Genomic DNA, 27,279 nt, shown 5'->3' with positions numbered 1-27,279 from the left:
TCTACGGGCACCTGTGTATTTTTGCGGAAGCGGTATTTTGCATACTGGCACAAAATACGCAAATAGGCAGAACTCGCAAATTCTTTCTACTTTTCTTTGCGGGTACCTATATATTTTTGCAGAACCGGTATCTCGCATACTGGCACAAAATACGCAAATAGGCAGAACTCGCAATTTCTTTCTATTTCTCTCTGCAAGTACCTAATAAAATTATAATGAAAAGAACGTTCAAAGAACTAGAGAAAGAATGGAGTTCTGGAGAATTTTGCTTAATCGCGTATTTTGCACCGGTATGTGAGATACAGGTTCTGCAAAAATACACAGGTACTCTAAACCCCTCTATACCTCCCTAAAAAGATGTAGACAAGAAAAAATATCGAGGCGAAGTCGCTGAAGAGTTCTCAAAAATGAGAATCTAAATATGTGCCATGTGAGTAGTAATGAGGCAGGTATGGCCCGTCAAAACAAACCTCCACCACCGCGCCTTCGGGCACCGCGGGGGGTGTCTGGTGTTTTCCCCCACCACTACCGGGACTGACAGAAAAAAAAAGTGGAGGTTAGAGGGGGAAGGGTTCGCGTTCAGGTAAGAAAAATTTATTTTTGGAAAAATTTTCTGATTTTCTCGGGGCTTGAACCTGGATTCTTCGTAATGCTGATCCTGGTCCTGGTGTGCTGAGCTAAATAAGAACTTACTAGAGTAAAGGTTAGATAAGGCATTTATGTTACGTAGTGGGGCAGGTATGGCTCTTGGGCCAATATCGGTTACGGTGCTGGTGAAGGGAGTAAAAAGCGCTTTGACGTTCTACAAGCGGGGCAGGTATGGCTCTTGGGGCGATATCGGTTATGGAGACGGTGGTGGGACGGAAAAGCGCGTTCTGCAAGTGGGGCAGGTATGGCCCGTCAAAACAAATGACGTCACATGGTAGTTGACCATGTATAACGTCATGCCTGTGAAAATGAAAAAAAAAAGATAATAACACAGGAACGTGCAGGTTCTATCAAACGCGATAGTATGACGCAACGAAACAAATAGTATTATCGGTGTCTTATATTACAATGAGCGCCTATTGTTGAAAGAGGTTGCGGAACATCCTCTTTCAACAATAAAAGTAACGGAACTACTTATATGTAAAATGGGAAAGAGGAGCGAGTGAAAGAAATAGATGATTAAAAATAAAATTGCTCACATTTATTGATGCAGATTTTTACTACAAAAATCAAGATTCTTATTACATATAATTAAGGTAATAATTAATTTTTATTAAGTAATAGTACAATGTATTTTTTATATTTTATTACACAAAGGTTTACATGTTTAAGCATTACATGTCGGTATGTTTAATACATTTTTCGTGAAAGAAAATTTTATTAAATAATCGTACAATCAAGCGATCGTTACGTTCGCAATCTTCGGTAAAAAGAGTAAGAAACTGATTAAGATCGTAACCACTACACATATAATATAAAAATACGCAGCAGTATTGCCCGCAAGTTTGAGAAAAAATTCCTTGTAATTGCTGGGTGTTCCAATGGTGGAATTTCGCCGCAATCGGAGTAAAAATCCGGAATACAAAGGGGGTAATCCGTAGCTATCGAAGTAAGTGCCTGTACCGTATTTATCGAGGAAGAAAGCGACCCAGTGTTCTCCAGGTCGAGTATGGTTGTCGGTGTTACAACGATGGCCGTCGACCTCGTCCACACCCTCAGAACTCTGTCGGCACAATACACTCCCACATGTCTGGCATCGAGATGATGGAGTGCTTGCAAAATTTCGCGAGAGTTCATTTTTTTCCAACAAAGGCGATCGAACGTGCGGTATTATTTGAATAACGTCGGTTTTTACCTCTTTTGATAATGCGATCTTATCAATATCGGCTTTCGGGTTTTCAATGTCGGTTTGCGTAGTAATGTTAGTAATTTTGAACTTGTTTTCATCCAGCAACGTCTTTGATTTCGTCAATTTCACGAATCCCTCTTCTTCTTCTTTTTCAATTAGATGTTTGATTTTTTGCAGGTTTTGTTTCTCTATTTCATTACTCGATTTAATATTTTCATTCATGTCACAAAAAACATAATCTTTGCTTTCGATTTCCTCGGCGATTTCGTCGTCCGTGTTCTCGGAGTATATTTCACAATCTTTTTCAGTACTACAACTAACTTGAGTACTAAACATAACGTCGATATCACGATTATTTTGTGTGACTATCCAGCATTTTAGTTTATAAGCATTGTGTAATGCGCAACGGAAGATTCCAGAATTCCAAAATCCGTGGTGAGAGCAATATCGTCCGTCTTCTTCTTTTGACGATAGGTTTTTAAATGGCGGAGAGATATCTTCCAAATTATTTATATCTCTGGAAAGTATATTCCACAAGTAGCTTGCCTTTTCGTTGCCTCTAACGTAAATGTAACGCACACGTCTTGTAATTTCGCGCAAATGTGAAATAAAATATTTCAGATTAGTTTCACCGTCGAACCACTCGATACCGTGATAATTTTGCGAGAGCCGATTGTTTTCTTGTCTTGCTTTTGCGGATAATTCTCCAAATGGATGTGGAGGCATCATAATTCAATGGCCGACGATTGGGGCGTCAATCGAGACAATAGCGACTTCCTTTGGGATAAATTTATCGTTGACATCACGGAAGCCTTGTATGTCGATGACTATGTCCATATTGTTAAAATTTATGTGCTTGCAATGACAAAGTATAACCTCTTCACGAAACGCTCGCGTTCACGTCTCGAATGAAATTAAATCTTCTTTTGTTACAATACACGTTTTTGGAAAACACGGCGATATCGATATTTTATTAGAAATTGGAGGGAGAATTTTTAACCGAGTATTACATTACGAGGCATAAATCGTGCATAGATAAGCTAGCCGGAAAAATCGACTTGACGCGACGCGTCGATTTCTATCACATTATCGAACTCTGCGTAAACAATACAGTTAATGGTCTCGGCGAGAGCTTTCTCGAATCGCACTTCTAATCGCAAACTTCCATGTTTCACAAGATTCCAATGGCCGGCACAATTAGCGGACAAATCGGGTGTAAGGTCAAAAGCAAATAACGTCCTTTGAAATAATCCTTTCTGCTTATAGAATTTCCTTCATTCAAAAAATGGATACCTGTCCCCGAAAAAAGCGTTTGATAAGCTTCAACATAAAGCGGTTCTTCAACCGAGAAAACCGGCTGTAACGGCCAACTGGGAATTTGCATACCATCGACATACATCGAGAAGAAATTTATACCCCAATCTTTAAAATTAAACGGATTTAATTTTCTATTACCATTAAATGCTTTATTATTGACGAAACCGACTATTAATCGTTTCGGTAGTTGACCTAATATTGCATTATTTATTGATTCCGCCATTACTCCGCTATGAATCGTAAAAGTTTTAACCTCGACTCTCGTAAGTGGATACTTGGCAGTAACTTTACTCAACATTCTAGCGTGTGCGAGTAACACACCGGCGCTTATTTTCGCTTTTCTCACAAGTAAGCTGGCATCCAATATATGAATTTTCGATAAACTATTACTTTCCATGAGACAAAATGAATCTTTCGAGCGTACGAGTCGTAAGCGTACTACGCCGTTAATTAAAAATTTGTCTTGATTGAAAACGTCGCAATGAAGATGTCCTATAAGATCTAGCGCTCGTTCTCCGTGAATGTATCGAGCTCGTCTCACGAGCGCGGCGTTGCCTTTTGATTCCAATAGATCGTCCATGTATCCGGGTGTATCCGCGTCCCACAGACTCGAGGTTAGATGGGTAGTTTTTGCGGGTGAAGAGTAGTTTAACAACGCCTCGATGTACGCGCGGTACGCGTAAGCGTTGTTCGGAGGCGACACGAGCTTTTGATTGAAATACACGTCGATTGAAGATGGAGTGGAGTAAATGATTTACGGGCCCTACTTTGACCTTTGTGGCGGCGGCGGTACCTCCCGTTCGCGGCGCGGGGTCGTCATTGGTTTCCACGCGCACTCGAAGACTCAGTATAGTATGTGTGAGATCTAAATATTCTTCTCCATGGCCTGGGATGACGAATTTTATCGGTGAGTCGTCCGAGAGCGAGCTGACGGGTTTGTAATAGATCCATTGTGAACTTTCGATGCTAGTCTGCGTGGGTGGTAAAGATAAAAGATCGAGTTCACTTTTTAAACACTCGCTCGAATGCGTATGAAGAAAAGACATGATTATTTACCGTAAATTTTTATCAATATCTTTTACCGATATTTTCGTTGTCTACTATGTTTAACGTGGTATCGTTTAAGAAAATATGTCGGATACGGTGCGCTTTCTAGAAGTTTTACGACGTTTCGTGGAGGAGTTAAGTCTTTTCTTTGACTTGCGATTTTTCTTTCTCCCCTTGCTTTTTAATGTTTTATTCCGCGCTTTGGTTTTTTTCGGTAATTTTTTCTTATTTGATCGCCGACGTTTACGTGACGACATTACCGTGGATTTAACGATACGCGCGTTAAGCCCGTCGAAAGGAAACTGAGCTGCGTGCATTTTCGCATCTGTCTTATATCCCGAGCCTTTCATCAGACTACTTATTTTTTCTTTAGCTTTTCTCTTGAGATTTTCGCGCGATTCTTTAAAACGGTTTTCGGCCAACACCTTTAGCGGTATATTATTTTCAATATCACCGATTATATTAACACCTGCTTGTAAAGCTTCTTTCTCTACTGCACGCGCTCCTCTACTTAGATAAGGTAGTATACGTCTAAATAATCCTCTTAGAAAACTTCCGATTCCATGACCGCGTTGATAAGGTGCGCCGACGAAAACTCTCAGAATTCCACCACCTCTGCCGCTTTGTAAATTGTAATACTCGTAGTAGTCTGTCATATTGCATTTGAGAACTTAATTTTTATCTTTTTCCCTATGACACCGACGTTAGCAATACTAACGGGTTCGCCTAAAGTGTAACGTCAGTCGATGTTCCGGATTCGAATGCTATTTTTTTCCGAACTGATCTCTTATATCGATTTCAATCCTACTGAAATTTGTTCGTCGTAACGGGATATAATGCAGAGAAGAGAAATGTTTCACTTGATTCGTTCCGTACTTGTAATCGCGATTTAGTTTACATTTATTTTCATCACACTCAAGGTAAAACTCTATACTACCGGCGGATAACCCCCGTCGATCCAGACGAAAATGCGAACCGACTCCTTTACACGTCGTATTAATCGCGTCGAGAAGTTCGTCCATATTTTTATAAATGCCAGCCCGTATTTCGTCTTCCCTCGAAATTATCACAGAATCTTTTTCCTCGTTACCTTGAATGTCAACATCGGCGAATGTGAGTATATTCTCACCGCGTTGTATATGAAAAAAAGTATTGGGAAATTGAATTGCGCTGAGCGCGACTTCCCATTCGCCGTGTAACTGTATCGATTGAGGAAATTCCGTAATAAATGACGAGGTAGTATTGTCCGGAAAATAACGCATACTGCTATTGCTCGGAAAAACCAGTAGAAATTGGTCCTCCCTCATCTCAAAGATTTATTAAACTTGAAGCGAGAATCCAACTATCGAACTTGCTAGGATAACCACGCCAGCTAACTAACAGCTGTTTATTATCACCACGTCCTCTGCTCTTTATCACGCGATCGACGATAAATTCTTCCTCCTGTAAATTTTTCTCAACTAGGGCTAATTCTTGCTCGTAAAAAATACCGTCTATGACCTCGCCGGCTAAATCACTTAGTTCGTACACTCGCGGTTTTCGCCAATCAAGAACCCGATGAATTTGAAATATCTCCTCACTCCACTTTGCCTCGTATTCTTTCTCGAAAGTGACTTTTGCTCTACTGATCCATACGAGTTCGCCAACGCGATATTTAGCCTTTTGTTTTTCCAACGAAGAGTTATATTTTCGCGCGCGATGCGGGCATTTTCCCGCGTAACGACCGCAGGTTGCATTTTGATACTGGAATGACGCGTGTGATTATAAGCGTGAACGATATCCTGCAAAACATTTATGTAACGTCGTGTATTTTTATGCGTAAAATAACGCCACATACGTTCCTCGAGTGTTCTATTAAAACGCTCCACTATAGCTGCTTTAATATCAGGATTGCAAGTTACGCGAAAGCGAATGTCTTTTTCTTTTAAGAATTTTTGTACAGGACGCGCTATAAATTTTTTACCTTTGTCGGTCTGTAGGCAAACCGGTAGACGACCATTGCTTCTCGAGAATATACGCTCAAAAGCTCGTATTACACAGATACCTGTTTTGTCACGTAAAGGTTCAACCCATACAAATTTACTAAGCACATCGATTACTACGAGTAAATAGGAATAACCGTCATTATAGCTCTTGAGATTACGGAGATCAATCAAATCAGCTTCCCACAAATCGTCGATATTTGTCACGTTATAATGTAAACGCGGAGATTTTCGTCGTATCGATCGATGCAGCGTGTACGCGTCTTGCGATTTAAGCCAGTCGAGAACATTGTTGCGACTAAAATTCGGTTTAACGGCTCGCATTAAATTGTCCACCGCGGAATACCCTGCGTAGTGCGAGGGGTCGTAATAAAGTTTTTCGAATTCCGACATTAGAGTCTCATCCAATCGAGTAAACGTTTTTTCCCTTTCGACGGAGAATCTTCGTTATCGTGTGTTAATGTTTCATCGGCGCTGTCTTCGCCGGCGGATACAAATATCGTGTCTGCGTCGGACTCGTTTAATTTACGAGTGTATGATTTTGAGCGCAGAGTTTTCTTCGGAGTGGAGCTCCCGCGAGGTAACGGATTTTTAATACGATGAACTCGTAACAAATCGCGATTACCTATGAGGTTGGAAGGCGTGTTTATATCATGCAGTAATCGAGCAAACTGAATTCTTCCGGTTGCTTTTACGGTTTTTCTTTCCCGTATCGCGTCGTTTATGAGATCCGAGATATTCGATCCCGTTACGACTATACCGTCTATAGTCACAACTCCGCGTCTATCCCAGCTAATCTTAGACTCCGGGGTGTCTACCAAATATTTCAATAGAGCGCGTGCTTTGTCGCGATAAGATTTCGGCACGGAGACGACTATTTGTTTTATCATTTCCACCGATTGAGCGCGTTTTTTTCCGAAACTGCTACTAGCATTACTACCGCTAATGTTACCGTCACTGCTAATTAAAGTTTGCGTTTGCAAAAGTTCATCATTATCGTCATCATACAAATCTTTCATGTCTTCGTTCTGCTCTTCATCTACCTCGCCATTATCTTTGCGTAAACGTTTTCTCGCAGCTCGAACAAAGTGAAGATAACGTTGAAGTACTTCCTTATACATTTTCCATCTTTCCCTCTCGTCGCGGGAAGTCGCGAGATTGAGAATACGGCACATCTCAGTATCGAGTCGCGATAAAGTAGTTCCAGGCGTCTGCACCGTATTATTATTTTCGTTAACATTTTCCAGATTTTTTTTATCGAATTATCCGATGATGATGCGCTTGGGTGTTATTTCCGGATGATGTTGATGTTGCATGCGCTGCATTCTCTCGAGATTTTCCGTAGAAATTAAAACCATTTTTTTAGCTCTTTCCATTATTCAAATATCGTAATCGTTAATGCTTTACTTTTTATTCTGAAAAAAACTGATATAAAAAGTTGTATAATTTTTCATTTCCCGATAATCCGTGATAATATAACCTCGAGTAAAGGAGCAATAAGATAGGGTAAGAATCTTCCCCGTTGTACCAGTAGCTTTCTTCTGCTTCTCCAATTACCTCGTTTTGTCGCGACGCGTCGTAGGATGGTTTTATGCTTGGCTAATCGTCTTTTTTCGTTACTTCCAAGCGGTACGTTTCCTTTGAGCGTATTAAAGCGCACTCTTATATGCACTTTATTAGTTTATTATCTGCAGTGCGTAAGAAAGACACTCTTTGATTTTTTTTCAGATAGCACAAAGTTTTCAAAAGACATGCGTTTCGCTCGCCGATTGATCGTCTAGCAGTTTTTATTGCTCCGTCCGACGAATTCCGTGACGTCAGTGACGAAGGATATTTATTCTCTTTCACCATTACGATGTAATAGCGCGACTGGCAAGATGCGTATGTAATCACCTTCCTTTTATATACCCCCTCCTCTATTGCTCGATCTACGAGGTACGTAGATGTAATGCAGCGAATCGTCGGGAAAGATACACGTCCGAAATCGATATTCGTCTGGAGTCGATTGTTTCAAATCAAGCAATAAATACCCATGCGGTCTCGAGGTTGCGTCGTAGTATGCTTCTTCCATAAACTTTGGGTCGTCGGGATATACTTGACGTGCTAAATGACGAATTTGGGCACGATCGCGCGGATTTTTGAAAACAATTATTATAATTCACGTTGAGAGATATGTCACGCTGTCCACGCCCCTAATGGAGCAGATTTTGCGAGATAAGAATAACACTGAGATTCTTATGATGGCTTCCTTTCGTAAACAGATCCACGATAGCATCGCACGATGATGATTCTCTCATAAGATCGTCGATTATTACTAATTTCGGAGAAAGCGGATCGTTGGAATAATCTTCCGGTCGCGGCAATCCCTCTCGAAATTCGATTATATTTTTTTTCGCGTTTCTCAAAGTATATTTACCGCTAAAGTATCCGCTTCTTCGCGCGCTTTTCTCTTCTACTTCTCTTTCACTCATAGCGTGTTGTAAGCGCTGATATGCATCTTGCCACTCGGCGTAATAAAATAAAATTCTCTCGAATCGCATATCGGACATGATTGATAAACTTCGAAGGAAAGTTTCCACGAAAATCGTTTTTCCGCATCCCGTAGGACCGCAGATGATCGACGTCCAAGGATGTTTCCAGCGTGTAAATGAGCGATTGCGCATTTACACACAAATTCATAAATGAAATAAGTTCAGCGTCACCCTTACAAATAACAATAAGCTTGTTAAAAATGCGCATGCGCGATAAATTTTTAATGTTAAACGTTGGAATGCAGAGGAATAAGCTTATCATCGCTTTGGGGCTCTCCACCCGCGGCGGTCGCGTGCTCGCGCTAGCGAATATCTCGGTGAGCGTAATGACGCGGTGATAAGCTGTATCTTTAGTAAAAATGCTCTCACCAGCATATATATGCTCGCGATAACAAAGGATTGAGCGTACGCGCTAGTTTTAAAAAAATTGTTTTACTAAATAAAAAATATACCACTTAAAAACTAAATTAATAAAACTAAAAAATATAAAAAGTTGGAAGGAAATAGGAGCAGTATTTTTATTAAAAATGAATTTTTTATTTTTATATATGCATTTACATAGCATTTTTCTTATTAGCTATATTTACATTTTTCAACTAAACTATGATTTACATTTTATTATAAAAAAAAATTACAGCTATATTTAAAACTAAAATTTTATTTTACAAAACTTTACATTTTGACAATATTTATATTTTACGCAGGGTGGGAGGAAAACGTGCGCAATTCTATATTTTTACACGCAAAGTTAGAGGAGTGAACAGGAAAGTATGCTAATATCTATCAAGTTTTTGATAAATACCCGTACGGTAGAGAATATCGTTTTGTTTTTATAAATCTTCGTTTTAATAGCACAGGCGCACATCTTTTTGTTTCATCACGCGTAATTATATCATGAAACACTGTGCGCCGAATGGCTTTAAACCGAAGATTTATCCTCGATTCAGGGGTTGTTTCTTCTATTTGTTTCTCTGCCTGTTCCTCTCTTTCTCTTTGTAATAATAATTCTCTAATGCTAATAAAATTAAACGCTAGTTTTCAAAATTCAGAGTTATACCCTTTACTTTACAAACTTCGCGAGTGAGTCCATCGGGTGTACGAACCACATACGCGTAAAATTTCGGTCCACCGGATACGAACGACTCTATATAGTTACCCTCGCCGTAGTTTGCGAGTTCATCCGTCATATCGCCTAAAAAATTACCCGTACGCGATTCGTATTCCTGAGGATCGCCGGTACTCACGTATATACATGAATCAGTATCATAATACAAAACGCGGCTTTCTAATTTTTCTAAATATCCGTATAATTTTAATCTTGCTTGTGCCGTTGTGTAAGCTGCTATTACTACATTAGTAAGAGGCGATGGTACGATTGCTTCTTGTCGCATTCGTGACGAAACATATATTACTTCGTCGTTTACGAGCAATATATCGGTTATTTCGTGTTGCGGGCTAATGAGTAGGCTCATTAATTTCTGCTGCGTTTTAACAATGTCATTACGTGGCAAGTTTTCGCGTTGACCAAATTTTCCCCAAAAAGAATTTAACGCTAGTTTCGCGACCGAACGTAAACCAGGGTTGTGTACGATGTTATTTTTCTCAAGAGCAATACCTTCTGTTTCCTCGTACTCACGAAGATATCGCTCTTTAGCATCGTCATCCGTGCATTCGCTCGGCCAACCACTAGCCTCCTGCTTTAATTGTAAAAATGTGTTTATATATCCGGCGAATAGACCTCCCTGGCGCGTGGTGTGATTATAACGAGTGACATTATACTGTCAAATCTCACTAACCTCTGTCACAAAATAACCTTTCTCAATAGCTTTCTTTAATTCGCACGATATCCATGTACCTTCGAATTTGCGTTCGGAAGGTTCATGAGCGCACGCGGATTGAGAAAATGTTTCGCAACAAGCACGACACAACGCGAATAATAATTTACCCTGCACGCGATAGGGTAATACAGGGTGAAAAAGTTTGCGGGAAGGGAGTACTTTGCAACAAACGATTCCTTCGACCGAGTTGAAATTATATCCCAGCGATATTCCGATTAATTCCGCGCATTCCTCGCCTACGTATATCGTTGGATGCCCGATCGGAAAACACCGGTTTTCAACACATACGGGTACAGTGAACATACATCAACGTATCGTATCTTCTCCGTTCCCGTAATCTCGTAGCGCGTCACAATATTTTCCGTGCGCCCTCCGTAGAAGGAGTGTCGAGGATCGAGCGGTTCGTTGTCTAACATTTGATGATGTAAATATTCACGCATCTCAACATTTTCATTTATATCGTGATCAATGTCGCACTCCCATTTCTCTATCACCCTGTATCCCCGTGTTTGAAGACGCAATGTCGTTGCGACGGTATGCTCATAACGTAAATCGTTTGTATCGGTATGATCTGATGAAAGCGGTTTATCGCGATTGACTCGAAAACATCTCAGACAACCATGCCAGAAACATTCGTGAAACTGTAACACGTAATATTGCGTTACTCCGTTTTTCACAGACTCGTAGTACCCATCGACAAGCGTGCCATCGGGTAAACGATATTCCCTGCTTCACCCTGCGTGGATAATGCGATGACCAAGCTCACGCTCCTTCCATACTAACCACTGTAGAGCTTTGCGCGAATATCTACACGTCTGTAACCACCCGCAGGAATAACACCTATCTCTCTTTCGCGCAAAAAGTTTTTTCTGAATACTCTCATGAACGTAGAAGCAATAGTTGTACATTCCTCGAATGGACACACATCCCTGCGCTGTAAAAAAATCTTTCTAAAAGCCGTGCACGCTTGTCTAAGAATATCTACGTCATTACGGCAGTAATCCAATATTTCGCATTGAAAATCAAACACGTAGTTCGCACACGTCATCTCTGAGTGCCATGCCAAAAATTTTTTGCGTTCTTTCACCTGCATGGAATCAGGTGAATAATATTGTACATCGGGCAGTGGACTGATATAAGATTGATTATCGATAATATTAAATAAGTGAGGAAAAATACCTTTATTCGAAATATCCGTCAGACCGAAAGCTTTGGGTAATTCGGATAAACACATCGGTATATAATTAACACTATCAATAAATTTTGTACGTCCCACCGTTAATACAACTATTTTCGTTCGATTTAAAATTACTCGCGGCTCTAACGAGATACGGTTTTCCACGATATGATGTAAAATAAATTGAGCATCAAATGATTTAGCGTTATGTGCGATACAAATTATTTGTTTAAAATATTTTGTCGGACGCGTTACAAAATCTACAAATTCCTGTACGGAATTACGATGAAATATATATTCCCGAATCCCGCACCAACGACATCGCACCGAGGTTTCATTTATTTCCGCGCATGACTCACAAATTTGATGAGCGACGCAAAGCGTAGGCACGTGAATTTTTACATTCGAGGTACCTTGGAACGTTTCGTCTTGCCTCGTCTCAAAGTCGTAAAACACGAATGCTACGCGGCTTTTTTTACGTGCGGGTATACAATTATTTTCGCCGCCGTTCCTCCGTTGTTGTTGCTCCCCATTCTCTTCCATAAATTCCGCACAATAAAGATTGGAATTATCGCCGCGCCGAATAGGTAACATATAAAAAAGGTGGTTCAGCGATTGTAAAGAATGACACACGGTACAATAAGCCATGTCGCATTCGTGTTGTTTATTTCTTTGAATTAACCGGCCGCAATCGTTACAAAATCGTACAATTTCGCAAACGCTTTTTTGCGATTTTCCATCGTATGATTTCCGCGCGCGGTGACGCTCCAAGCACTCACGATTAAAAAATCCCCGTCCACAATTATCGCACCTAATATGTGGCGTATCTGTTTGCTCGTACGGCGGCATCGCGTTACATCGCGGACATTTGTTAGAGCATCGATGCTCTCCCTTATCGGAGCGATAACTTAAATTACACGGAACGCAGTATCCTCACCCACCCGCGGCGGTCCTTAAATTTAAAATTACGTCGAAATGCTTTATGTCCGGATAAAATAATTTAAGCACGTTCTTGTCTCTCGCTGTAGAGAGGCTAAGAATTCAACCCCGTTGTACAACGGTTTACCGCCCCGACCAAAAGTAACGATATTATATATCACTATAGCAATATTATCCCTAGCGAAATATTGTTGAAAGCGTTCGATTTCGGCAATTCCACTTCCTTCCTCAGGAATCGTGACACCTGCATTCCTCGTAAGTTGCAACGCTAAGTCGCGTTGTAACACAGAGTTTTGTCGTCTCACTGCGTTCCATTTTTCATGTAACTCTCTCGTGCGCAAATTTCCACGCTCGTTAAAAATTTGAGCGGATACAAGCGCACGAGGGAGACATAAATTGTCCGAATTGGAAATCGTTAAAATCGAACGCTTAACAATAATATCCCGTGTAAGTGCGTTACGTCCGCGTCCCTGAGGAGGAGTAACTTTAGAAACGCGGATATTAAACGCTAGAGCTATATCATGACCGTCGCAACTTTGCGCTAACGAACTTACAAAATTCCAAATATTCTCGTAAGTCAAGTCGCGAAATGGTCGGAACGATATACCTGCGGGTCCACGCGTAAAATTTCCAGAATCAAAAGTCATCCCGACGTAATAACCCGGTACGCACGAACGCGTTACGTACGTGTGAAGTTCCCGAAACGCGTTCTCTAGCCAGTTATAAACATTAGCCCCCTCGGATATGGGTCGGATATGAAAACTAATTTCGCGTCCCTCTATACCGAAATTTCTAAATTGGCGCACGTTTTCCGATAATAATACAATACTTCTAAAATTATTTTCTACCTGATCGCCAGTATATACACCCTCCTCTTCTCTTCTATCGGGCTCGTTTTCCACAGCGTCAAGTGTTTCATTATCTGCATGCGAGTGATTTTCTTCTTCTCCTACGCGTACTTGTTGATGTTGATCTTGTTGACGTTGTATTTCGCCGCTTCTTCCACCCCCGACCTGTACTGTGAAAAATAAGAATGATTAAATTATTTTGATGAAATATTTTGTAAAATATTTCTCTCTTACGTTTAAATTTTGTTAATAATGTAAAATTGTTACGTTATTATTTATGTCAAGCTAACTTACTCGTTTTAATCTTCTCCCTTCAACCTTCTGTTACGCCGGTATATCTTTAGGGATTGTACACCGGCGTGTATGAAATGTCGGAGACGATAGTTGTTGAGTAAAAGTTTCCTAGTAAAATTTTTTCAATTAAAATAAAATTTAAACGTAAGAGAAGAACTAAAGAATGTGTTAAATTATTACCTTCTTCTATCATCGACACGTCATTTATATCATTTTCTTCTTCTTCCTCCTCCTCGTCTTCCGCTTCTTTTTCCACTTCTCTCATTTCTTCTTCCTCTTCTTTTATTTCTTCTTCTTCTTCTTCTTCTTCTTTTTCTTCCTCAGTCATTTCGCCCGATTCTATTTCTGCCTCTTCCTTTCCCTCCATCAGGTCTTCATTCCGCACTTCTTCGTTTGCTGCGATGTAATCTAAAAAATATTGTATTATTTCTCTTGTTTAAAAAATCTTTCACGCTATTTTTTTTATTCAATGTAATATATTTTATTTACTTGCAATCTGGGAGAATATGACCACTTCGTCATTCGAGCTAACTTCTCCGGAAAGCGGTTCCTCTGTGTCATTCTCTGTGTCCCCCTCCGTTAAGTCGATAACAGGAGGTTCTGGAGTTAACACTATGTGTGCCTGTCCTGAAATGTACGGTATTTTAAAATTTGAAAAATAATATTTTGTTTTTCATCAACGCTATAAAATATGTTAAAACTTACGTGAAGGTCCCGCCTCTGGCGACGTGTCTGCTTGTCGTCTCCTGCGTAAACTTAATCTTCCGGTTCGATTTTCGTTTATTCGAGGGAGACGATTTCCTTCGGTTCTCGCGATCGCGATCGGACGCGTTGAGTCTAAAAATTGTTTGATTTAAATAACATATTTTATAATTTTAAACCCGATAAAAGTAAAAATAAAAACTTACCATTCGAATTCTGGAAAAATCGATGAAAATGCAGCCGAAGAAATTCTATGTGCCCACCAGCATCGCTCTCTTTTTCACCAAAACAGATCCGCGATTCGATAATTTCTCCGGCGATATTTAAAAGTTCGCGAAAATTGCAAAAATACCCTAGGAATAATACCGCGAGCACCACGCTAGGACACTCGCCAGCGAACTTTCCGAAGACGCTATAATTTTTTTCGTCGTCGCTTGTTAATCCCGATAACAATTTGTCAAATTTCTGGCCGCATAAACTCTGTGCCAGTGAAAGGCAAATTTCTACACGTTTTTAAGATTCGACATGATAATTAATTATTTGCACTGTAACTCGCGTGATGGATAAAATTCAAATTCGGAACTTAAAATGTACTTTTTCCAATACGGAGAACCATATTTATACATTTTAAAGAAAACGCCTCTTTAGGAAGAGGGGAAAATTCTTTGATTTTGCATTGGTCGGATTGTTAAACAAAATGCGATAGGACAATACAATGCAAAACTTTCGAAAGAATGTTTTATTATTATATTTTCTTCTTTTATGATGGATTAACGGTAAGTTCAAAGAAAGTTTTGGAAATAATCTATTTCCCACGTTTACATTTCTTTTTTGTTACGTACGATAATAAACGAATATTCCTTTTTTGTTACGTGAAGTAATCTTTATTATTTTCTTTATTTCCGCGACGGCTCGTTATAAGAAATATGTCGTGAAAAAATTTCAGTAATCTTTATTATTGTCTTTATTTTCTCGCCGACTATTTATAAGAAATATGTCGTGAAAAAATTTTGGAAAAACCAACAAGCAATAAATAAATATCTTTTTTTTTATAACTTTTATATGTGACGCAAGGTTTTGTTTTTTTCTTGGCACTCTTTAGAATTTCTTCCTCTAAATTTATATTGAATACAATTTTATTTATTTATTTATATATATATATATATATATATGAAAAATTTTCTTTTATTATATTTTTCACGATTTTTGTAAAACTACGTTATAAAAATATTATTCTCTGAACTTTAGACGCGACACAGGCAAGCTATGGAGAGTAACGTACATTTTTATAATCTATTTTTTAAATTGATTTAAAATTCCATACACATATAATTTTTTATTATTCTGCGCGCGCATTTTCCCCACATTTCTATTTCATCTTTCTAATTTAAGTATTCGGGAAAATTAAGATCAGTCGTTTCCTGCCATCCGAACTAGCAAGTTCAACTGTAAAAGTTAGTTGTTTTCGTTTGTATTCTGTGCGTGATTATTCGAACTTCGATTTTCTACGCAGAAGCAGCTGTCATGGACAATCGTAAGGAAATTTCAAATTTCAAGAAATCTTTGTATTCAGTCAGCGCTTCTAAGTCAGAATGCAATTTCGTGGGAAAAATCGAACTGCAACGTATGTTGTTATCTACAACATATGGCCTGAATTTATCCTATACGACGAAAATTCATGTAGGCCTTATGGCGTCGAATGGAGAGAAACTGGATTTTCTACCGATTGTTAAATTATCATCTCATAGCGCTGAAGGAATTTGCTTCGATATGGAATCGTGGCAGAAAGTTCAAGAAAACATGAAACAGATGTCTTTGTACTTAAACGGTGATAAAATAAACAGAGTACGATTATCATCGACAAAATAATTATAAATTTTACTACCATATATGGTGCTAGAGCTGTGCTAGTAGCGTATCGCGAAAACGTGCAAGAAAATTTTCCTTCCGAAAACATCGAGGATACGAACGCAAACGGACCTACACCGAAAAAACGGAAAACTTACAGCGTTGCGATAGTAATGCAGAGAGCAACCTTTCTTGGACTGGAAAATATAGTTGGATGTGTAAACGCTCGTTTGAATCAACTAAATTTAATTTCCAACAGTGTCAACGAATGTGCGCGATATCTAATGAACGAAATAGAGATAAATCTTCCTATCAATAGTAACATTAATAGCAATATTATAAAACTTCTGATCAATAGTAATAGCAAGGAAATAGAACGTAACGTTCGCATTCAGCTAAAAGATTTATCATTTCTCGATATATACTTTGAAATAACATTTTTAGAAATAATCTCGCTTTACCTCAATCAAATTGTACATATGATAGTAACAAAACGAAAATTATAATCATTATCCCAAATGTTCTTAACGCGCTAGTCAATTGATGGTTTTATATGAACCTTGGTGGGGAGAAGTCGTCTCGTCCCAGTCCCTTTTCCGTTGATGGAAACGCGGGATTTTAATTTCGTCTCTTACAGCTCGGCCAACCTGATTTTGAGTTCGTCCCGAACGCTGCTCGTTTGGCGTTGATACAATAATCTGTAACAAGATTTCAATAGTGTACAAAACCATATACAAGAAATTTTTTTTTTTTTAGAATTAGAAATTAGAACGCAACGTAATTTTTACATATAAATTCTAATCTATCTATCTTAATCTAATCGAGATCTAATTTAGCCTACGACTAGCTTGATGATTGTCTTGGTTTAATTGACGCTTAATTTTGGGTTTAATTAACGCTTGATCAATCGATTTAATTTTTTGATTCTGCCACCGGTTTAATCCAAATCTTAAGTTTATCTGGCGATAAGATCGAGTAAGGCTTTTGAGTAACGTTGAAACCTGGGATGTCCTTTATGACATACCTGTTTTTGTTTAGCGCTTTTGCCACCATATATGGGAGTAGTGTTATAGTGAGGATTCTAAGCCATGGGGCGCCGAGGGGGGTGCGGGGGCGGGGGTATCTGGGAGGCGCGAGGGGTCTAATGTTAGGGAAAGAGGGGGTGGGGGGGAAGGGTCCTACACACGTTCGAAAGTAGATGTTTATCTTTGCGGTTGATTTTATAGCCGGGGGTATTTTAGAAGTCATAAAACTGTTTTTTTCTAGTTTTATGATCATTTTATGGTCATTATATCATTAGGATTTTAAGCGCCGACGTTCGGCAGCTTTACACCCTCGCGGAAAATCTCCCATAAAACTGGAGCAAAACATCTTCCATAATTTTTAGGGAAAGAACTGCAACTGCAAGGTGTTTATCTTTGTGGTTGATTTATAGCCGGGGGACATTTTAGAAACCATAAAACTGTTTTTTTCTTTTTTTCTAATTTTTATGATCATTTTATGACCATTAGAATATTATGGAAAAAGAGATTTTAAGCGCCGGCGTTCGGCAGCTTTGTACCCTCGCGGAAAATTTCCCATAAAACTGGAGCGAAACATCTTCCATAATTTTAAGGAAAGAATGCAACGCATCAACGCCATTATGGAAAAAAAGATTTTAATCGCCGGCGTTCGGCAGCTTTGCACCCTCGCGGAAAATCTCCCATAAAACTGGAGCGAAACATCTTCCATAATTTTTAAGGAAAGAATGCAACGCACCAGCGCCAACATTCGGCTGCTCGAATTTGAGAATCTGTCTCCGCATTAAAACGTATTCAACAGTCGTCGAGTATCTTTCGATTTAGTGCTAAAATGGATATAGAAGATGTGATTGTCATCGAAGACAATGAAGACAATGAAGATGTGGTTATTATCGACGACAGCGATGAAAAAGTGGAAATAGTGAATGACTCTGATTATGAGAGTGATCCGGAAGACTATTTGAATGAACAAGTAGTGCCGTTAGTGCGTGAAGATTTACGAATTATAACTGAACGGCAGGAAATGTGTAACATCATATTTTATTACGAAGTAAAAAAGTATGACAACGACGAGGAAAATAGTGAAAAATTTTGTTCGGGATGTTTCATCGAAGTTCAAGATTCATATACACAAGGTAAAATTGTGTATAAACATGAAACAGGACAATATATTTATCACGGTTGGAACTCGTGTAATAATTGTGGACACTCACTGTGCCAAGTAATAGCATGTAGTGTGTGCCGTTTTTGTGCGCAGCAATAAACTTTTGTAGACATTTGCTAGGACTAAGTGCTGTGAAAAATGGTGACCGAAAAACTATTGAATGCGGTGGTGGAGTTTCAACGAAATCGCGAACTTGACATAAAAAATTCCTCAACAGTGATCTTTAAACTACAAAGTTATATATGGACGAATGAAAACAACAGACTAAGGGGAAAGCCTTGCGAGAATTGCTGTTTACCAGGCGGAAATCGGCAAGCATGTCCTGAACAGTTACAAGAAATCCATCGGGAAATCCGTCAACATATCGATAACATGTTGTATCTACAACATGTTATCGACAATGATCCAGATTCTGATACTGATTCTGATCAGTAATTGTAAGTAATCCTTGATGTGTAAGTATTCTTTTTCAAATTATGAAAATGTTAATAAATTTTTTTTTTCTGTTATGCAGGAGTTCTACCTGGACGCCACCACCGCCCGGTCATCCCCTCCAGCGCCTCGCAGCAGCAGTCGCCGTCGTGCCGTACCACTCGACCATCGGCGTGCAATCTTTTATATATATATATTTTTTTTTTTTTTATATCTTTTTCTTTTTATTTTTAAATTCACACACACACACACAGATTTTTGTAAATAAACACACACTTTTTTTAAATAAAAAAAAATTATGTTAAACACATAATTGCTTGCTTGCGCTTCCTTCATCTATCCCATCCTTCTTCCTTCATATACTAGATATAATTAGATATAATAACTTAATATTTAATATAAAAAAAATATATAAAAAGAAAAAAAATAATAAAAAGGAAAAAGAAAAAAATAATAAAAAGAAAAAAGAAAAAAATTATAAAAAGAAAAAAAAGAAAAAAGAAAAAAAATTACTGTTTGCGTTCTCACTTTCCTTCACCTCGCGCTATCTCTTTCTTTCCTAGCACTTACTCTCTCGCTCTCCTTCACCTCGCGCTATCTCTTTCTTTCCTAGCGTTTACTCTCTCGCTCTCCTTCGCCTCGCGCTATCTCTTTCTTTCCTAGCGTTTACTCTCTCGCTCTCCTTCGCCTCGCGCTATTTCTTTCTTTCCTAGCGCTTACTCTCTCGCGGTTCCAAGCTTCGCATCTCCCTTCCCAGCATGACGTCATTCCCCGCAACGAGCTACATATGAGAACTGGGACTGTTTACGGGTGGGAGGAAGCACGGATGAGAAATGCGTGCGAATAAATTATATCATGATTTAAATTTAAAAAAACTTTATTCTTCTCTTTTATATTTTTTTTTTTTTTTTTTTTTTTTATTATATATTGTGACTAAAAACTAAAGCTACCAGTTCGCAATCGACGAGTTGATGTTTATTGAAGACGTCGCTGGCGCATATTACATTTGACATTTTTTTATTATCCGTTATAGTGGACGCGATATTGGAGAATTGTGTAAACTTAGTATCGACTGTCTCGGTGATTCTAACCAATCGATCAAAGGTTACATCGATGCATTGATCGAGATCAAACATACGGTGTAACGTCGGTTCAATCATCATCATGCGTACGTTTAAAGATTCGAGACTTATAAGTTTAGTATCGTTAATCGTATGAATTCGCACTGTTAGCGGTCCAACGCTTATAAAATTATAGGTATCTTTAGAGTCCTTTCGCAGTAAATCGTGAATATTGCGACGTTGCTCGTAGAGTCCCTTCCACGTTTCGAGAGATAATACCAGTTCCTTTCCTTGATGATCTCCTATGACAATTTCCACGTAACTCGGTGTACCCACGTTGATACCAATTTCAAGGAATTTGAATTCCGTGGTTATCAATGCGTATCGTCTACTTAGTATACGAATCGCACGACGCTTCAACGAAATGCTGTAGAAAAATAAAATAAAAAAAAATTAGTTTAAAAACAATTTGTGAAAAAATAGAAAGAAGTTAAACAAAAACTTACTTGTCACATTTGTTCTCAAACAATGGAGTTTCATAACGATTCGGTACGTAATTATTCACGCTTCTGCTGGGGCCGCCACTGCTTCTTTCGACGTAGTACATATTTCCAGATTTCAAAAGTGGACCACTTTCACGAACGGTTAACGCAACACTGACCGTATGAAGAATCGAATATGAAGAATCAAATATACGTGACATCTCGTTTTTTCAAAGTAGTGGGGGGAGATTAGTGGTAAATGTGGTGGGAAATTCTAGAATACTTCAGTGCTCTGAAATTTTTAGGAGAAGGGAGAGACGATACTCGGATAAAAAAAATTCTTAAATGACTCGTGTGGGAGGGAGGGAAGGAATGAGGAGGGGGAATAAGAAATAAAACATATTAGTGTTTAAATATTTTATTTTTCCAAATCTTGCAATTCTTTCTGGCGTTGCGACCACCAGTTAAATATTTTGAATACATTTTGTAATGCGCAATTCTTAACATGTTTTTCACATCGTATAGTATTTTTAACATCTAGATTATTTAGAGATTCGATATCGTCGTAATCAGCATTCAAGGTCTCAATGATTAAATTTTCTCTCGCATCGTCGCCGAGCATATTAGCAAGCCATTCTCGTTTCTGGCATCCTTTAACGTATACGATACACTGCATTTTATCATCTTCTTCTTCAACTACAGCTGTTGTAATCAATCGTTTCGCCATGCTGTACGCAACGATTCCATCCTCCCATTGTAGTCCATGATGATTCGCCATCAACCATGAAGCTTGACACTTTTCGGATTTTGTAAGGAGATGCCATGGTATAGGACTCCGAAAAATGTAGTGTGCGAGAACAGTTCCTCTTCTCAGCACCGCCACCTCCTTTGCGATGAATTTATTCGAAACGACAAATCCTTGCAGATCGACAAACGTTGGTACAGACATGATGAGATCTCTTTTCGTCAGTTAAGAAGAATGACAACCATCTAACACTCGGATTTATATCCAGCTTCCCCTCTCTCTAAATTATTGTCGCAAACACTTAGGTAATTTTGCGCACAACGTTGGTCAACGGGTTGTACTGGATCACGCGATCGTGTATGATGAGACAGTACGCAGTCGTATTATTAGCCACATTCTCCTTACACTCAAATTCCAATCGCACATCCACGGTTGCACTCTTGACCGATTCGTTTTGTCGAGAACAATCGATGATCACAAACGGACCGTACTGTAGAAACAGTGAGACGGTGAGACTCGGTTCGAGGTACTCGTATCCGTAATAGTTTTTGCAGAAACGCGCGTACGTGTCGTACAGAATCGACCATCTGTTTTTATCGAAATCCAGATTCATGTCATCGTACGGATAACATTGAGTTCAGATAGAGTTTCACGTTTGTTAATTTACAGTCGTCGAATTTACTCGCATCCTCGGACATAACATTCTTCCGGCCTGTCTGCAGAGCAAAGATAACGTATCGTGGTTTCTCCAGCTGAGTCGCGGTCTTAATGGCCCACGACTGCTTAGTTGTACGCTGCAACAGCGGGAACTCGTACAGATCCCACGAGTGAAAACCCATGCTGAGGTAGCGTCCGCTTTCCAGAGCGCGCAGCATAGACAGCTTTTTAATTTCACTCAACAACACATGTGGCATTCGCCATTGTATCTTGAATATGTTGATCACAGGCTCCAGCGTCGAAGCTCCAAGCAGAAAATTGTTGTCATTGCGCGATCGTATTAAGATCAATTCGTGACGAGCGTTAATTACTATGCGTCTGTAATCCTCGCAAAATCCCAATAACATGTAGAGTGGTACGCAAAAATTAAAGTGTCCACAATAGTTGGCTCCAGCCAGCATTTCTCATAATCACGCTTCTATCGGATGATATTGTTACATAGTTTTTGAGCATACTTGTTATTCCCACGTTTCTATTCCGATCAATCTCCACACCATCGAGTTCATATCGAATCTCGTCAAACATGAATGCAACGCAATTATTTTGCAGTACCACATTGAATCCGCCAGCTGGCTTCTTTATCTTTAATTCTCCCTCGATGTATAAGAAACTCTCGTACGGCAATGTATACAGATCCTGTTGTTGTATGGGTATTCTTATCTCATCACTGTGTCCGAACGTTGTGTTGGCGAATGGGTTATAGGAGTGAGTCTCAATCTTGACGATGCGATCGTCAAAGATTGGCTCATCCGCGATGTCGAGAATGTCAGTCATCGTTTAAATGTTTCGCACCACGAATCCCAAAGATTGTAAAAACGCAACGTTTGATGCGTTCAATTTCTTTTTCTTAGTGCCGGATGATTGGATATTAGCAAATGTCGATGTTGTTGTCGCTGGCGTCGTAAAGATTGTGTTGTCTCTCACGTCTTTCGATCCGTTCAACACGAGCATCACACGCTAATTTTGCCGCCGCCGTACATGTAATCTAATGGTGATCTCTTCTCCTCGAAAATTGAGTAATCATCCTTCCTGGTCGACAACGCGTAACGTTAAATCCGTAATGCACCGCACGATGATCGGTAAGTAAATGATGTGCGCCGGTGTTTCCGATATCTTATATCCTGGTGGTACCCTCGGTGAAAATTCGTGTATCGTATGAACGAGTTTGCCGTTGTTGTACGCACCCGCGGTCACATTACATTCGACGCGGATAATGTTCACGTTGATAATGTTAATCGGCACGTCCGACTCGTACCATTTTCGCGGCTGCAGTATACGGTTCGAGAATCCTAGCAGCGATCCAATATTGTTAGGCTTGCTAAAATTTAATCTGTAGGCGCATTTGATCTCGCTCCTCATCGTATTGTAATTAGCGCGGAGCACTATAGGCCATTCTCCAGGCTCAAAGTTATCGTCGTCATCAGTGTATTTTTTATCACTATCACGAACTGTGTGTTGCGAACGTTTTCGTAAAATTGTTTCAAAAATTCATGTATCGCTTGCAGCTCGTACGATCCCTCGGGAATCGTAATTTCCGCATCGTCTTTGCCAAAGTAAAATTTATTATTCGAGGAATTCACGTTCGATATCGTGTGATAACTTTCAAAATCCGCTAAACCAAGCTCGTATTCACCGTCGCTTAAATCTACGTTGGGAAAGTAGTTTGCCGCGAGAACGCTGCTCTTTCCAGTCAGCGTGAATGTCATAGACATGTTGGCCAAACTGTTTAACGAATACTAAGTTAAATAGCGCAATGTATGTCTTTAAATTCGCGTACATCGACCGTTCGGAGAAACTGCAAGCACAATTGTCCACAGATGCTTTGATTATAAGTTTGATAGCATGTGTGATTATATTCTATTTTTGTCACATTTAAATATCGCACCAATTCATTCGGCGGTCGAATATTGTCAAAACTGTCAAAATATATAGCACGATTCCCCCTCTTTGCATACGCTACCCAGTGAGTACCCGAGCCTTTAGCGTTATCCAAATTTATGATCCCGCTCTCGTTTCGATATATACCACCGATCGGTAATGAGTTACGCATAAAAACACCTCTAAAATATGGAATGTGCATACATTTTGCTAGTTGCAGCAATTGTACGTTGGTAGTTACGCCCTCTGGCATTTTTAGCGTCTCTTTGACGTTTTTTTTTTCTTCTTTCTCATTGAGACTCCTCGTCCGTATTTGTATGGCGTGAGATACAATCCGCGACCATGGCACGATTGTGACGTAGCATCTCTTGAAACTGACGTTGTGTAGCTTTTCCATCGTTCACCATCTTTGCTACACCAGCCGCTCCACCAATCAGAGATCCGAGAGCGCCCAACACTGGTAGAATCGGTAATACACCCCCGCGTTTCGTTACCGGAAGTATTCGTTTTTTTACCATCTGTTTCTTCGTTTTCGTCTTTAGACCCATACCGAACTTCTTTTTGGTTTTCATCGCTATCCAGACAGCTGTGGCTGCGGCTCTCTCACCGAGAGACGAATCTTTCGCAGTGATGCGAATTTGCGCCTTTTTGGCGAGTATCCTATCCGCCGCGTGTCTTTCGACAAGATCGTTACTCCGAAAGTACGCTATATCGTGTTCACGACACGCTGCGTCCAATGGGTTGATACCTCGATCACCTCTAGCCAATCGTTTTTCTAGCCGCGTGCCCGTGTAATTCAATAGGAAGCGCGTTTATTGCACGATTTAATAGACCTCTGCTTATTTGCGTTGACATTCACGACAATCTTTTATCATTGGCGCTGGACCGTCAATGTGCGTTTGTTGTTACGGTTGATTGTAATGTTCGAAACAGCGACGATAGGTTTGAACCTCCGAATCCGCCTTTATGTATTCCGGAAGTTTGTCCCACACGTAGTGAACGTGGTTGCCACGCATTCGCAATAAAACTGCTTTAGATACAAACTGTAGCTGTTCGGCATTCAAATCGAGAATATCGTAAGGACTTGATAGCAGGACAAACATTTTTTCGTTACTAAACACTTTGTAGTTCCGCGCAGCTATAAATAGACAGGCGTGCGGAAGTGGAAAAATGAAATTCGTGCGACAACCTTTCGCGATACGCGTGACAAATTACGACGTCAGATTACGCTCGATGGGTGACAATGCGGAGATGCGTAGACACGGTACGATGCTGCCGAATACTATACGCGTAATCGTTTGCGGCCCCTCGAATTGCGGTAAAACTAACGTGTTGATTAGTTTGATAGAAAGCCCGCACGGCGTCCGCTTTGAAAATGTGTACGTGTATTTAAAGTCACTGCAACAGCCAAAATATCGATATTTGGAGAATTTGTTAACGTCGATCGATGAAATCGGCTATTTTACATTCTCCAATAACAGTGACGTCATTCCACCGAGCGAAGCACGTCCAAACTCGATTTTCGTTTTCGATGACGTGGCGTGCGACAAACAAAATACAATAAGAGAATATTTCTCAATGGGACGCCACTCGAACGTCGACTGCTTCTATCTCTGCCAGACATACGCGAGAATACCGAAACATCTTTTACGCGACAATGCGAACCTGCTAATCTTGTTTAAACAGGATGGCACCAACTTGAAACACGTGTACAACGATCACGTGAATACCGACATGTCATACGAGGATTTCAGTGAGTTATGTCGTACTTGTTGGCAGCAAAAGTATGGATTTCTCGTGATAGATAAGGATAGCTTGCTTACAAACGGGCGATACAGAAACGGATTTAACGTGTTTGCGATACCACAAAATGATTAGTCGTTGCCTACATTCTGTCGTGAGGGGTGAAACGCGAGCGTTCAACACTCTCTATCGATATGGCTGGGAGCGATAATATTCGCGAGCGTGAAAAGATGGCGAAAGAGATTGCGAAAACGAGCGAATCGATCCGCAAGAAACATCGCGCTTTGAAGACCGGTAACATCGATGACGATATTGCGGTCAAGACCCATTTTAAACCTATTATCGAGCCGCTGCAAAAGATTGTCGACAACTCGTTCGCGGTGAAAAATAAGTCGGAGAGTAGCGCAAAGATTAAAATCTTACCCATCAAGCGATACAAGGAGGATGAGAAGGAAGAGGCTAAAGATGAGGAGGTAGAGGAAGAGGAAGAGGAAGATGCGACACCGAAAAAAAGGAAACGATCGGACGTTTTACTGTACGAACCGTTGATAGCCTCTACGCCGTTAACCGCACCAACAAACGTAAACGAAGATGTTTTCGAAACCTCGGGCAACATGCTCGAATCATCGTTTGTTCGAAACAAGTTACAAACGCCGGAAGGTCAAGAAACGTTGCGGGAGTACTTTGGGCCACTTGGGCAAAAGTACATAGGCGCTTGCTCAGTGGCGATAAAAATCATGAGATTGATCATGTGTATGGAGTCTATTTCGACAGAAAGAATGAAATGCGACTCGGCAACAAACAATTCAACATCAACAAAGATGACTCTATTATCATAGACGACGTGCGGTACATTGGAACGCCAGGATTGTACGAGTTGATCTTCAAGAGAATTCCCGATAACGAACTTTACACAAGGGGGGACGATTTGGAAAAATACAAGAGCATATTATTGGTGACGAACGCGCATAGACGCGGTTATGATGCGCAGGGCCATTTGAAGGGTAACAGGGGGTACAAGTACAAACATATAATTGCACCGTTGATGTCGCTCGAATCGAAAAATACAAAATCTGGAGGGGAGATATCTATGCCTCGCGCTATGACGCTAACCAACAATATGATTGATTACGTGCACTGGGACGATCCCAACGAACTAGTGGATCGGCTACGATTGCTCAACGCTTCGCGCCAAGCTGGTCACAACGCTCACGACAACGAGATCCAGTCGATCATCGAGGAACTTTGTGAAGCAGGAATTATTATAAATTAAATGGTGTCTCGACAAAACTAATCAGTCGATCAGCGTTGCGTGACACTTTACGAAGCATCAGAAAAAAATGCCTATCAACAAATTTGGATTATTCGATCCAAGAAATGATGCAACCAGCACAAACGGTTCTTGGGATAGATTGGTAAAAAGTTATGTGCACGAAAACGCTTTGTGTCGCGTCGTTACAGACTTCGATGCAAGGTCACGTAAGATTCGCCGTGTAGCGCAACCAGAGGCTGACACCAATGCCGTCAACAAACTGTACGTGGAGTCCTGCGTTAAAAGATTAATGAATCAACAGAAAGAATCAGACGAGAAGCTGATTTCGCTTGAGAAGGACGTGCGAGCAATACAGATTGTGCTAAACGAACTTCAACGCCCGGCTAACGCTAACTCAAAAACAG

At 40.0% G+C, this 27,279-nt stretch overlaps 2 protein-coding genes, 1 long non-coding RNA gene and 1 pseudogene across 3 annotated transcripts in view; 1 reads left to right on the top strand and 3 right to left on the bottom strand.

The window, feature by feature from the left end:
• Positions 1–14,133: 14,133 nt before the first annotated feature.
• On the bottom strand, positions 14,134–14,681 carry LOC140671437 (uncharacterized). The gene is made up of 3 exons (XR_012047729.1): positions 14,516–14,681; positions 14,300–14,437; positions 14,134–14,218 (listed from the first exon to the last, which is right to left on the bottom strand). It is a non-coding gene; the product is annotated as an uncharacterized lncRNA (long non-coding RNA).
• Positions 14,682–16,036: 1,355 nt separating this feature from the next.
• LOC140671351 (uncharacterized) lies at positions 16,037–16,924 on the top strand (annotated as a pseudogene).
• The window catches only part of LOC140671013 (G-protein coupled receptor Mth-like), a 108,275-nt gene continuing 97,878 nt past the window's right edge, over positions 16,883–27,279 (bottom strand). The window contains exon 5 of the mRNA XM_072901998.1: positions 16,883–17,058. Coding sequence (XP_072758099.1) covers position 17,058 — 1 coding nt within the window. The 3' untranslated portion in view covers positions 16,883–17,057. The remainder of the gene's footprint in view (positions 17,059–27,279) is intronic.
• On the bottom strand, positions 19,897–26,218 carry LOC140671295 (uncharacterized). Its single transcript, XM_072902555.1, has 3 exons — positions 26,146–26,218; positions 24,375–24,634; positions 19,897–20,451 (listed from the first exon to the last, which is right to left on the bottom strand). Exons 1-3 carry the CDS (start codon positions 26,216–26,218, stop codon positions 19,897–19,899), a joined length of 888 nt encoding a protein of 295 aa, XP_072758656.1.

Source organism: Anoplolepis gracilipes, chromosome 11, assembly GCF_047496725.1.
Source record: "Anoplolepis gracilipes chromosome 11, ASM4749672v1, whole genome shotgun sequence".
In the NCBI taxonomy this organism is placed as follows: Eukaryota; Metazoa; Arthropoda; class Insecta; order Hymenoptera; family Formicidae; genus Anoplolepis; species Anoplolepis gracilipes.
The sequence above is the reverse complement of the archived record's forward strand: the minus strand, read 5'-3'. Positions and strand labels throughout refer to the sequence as shown.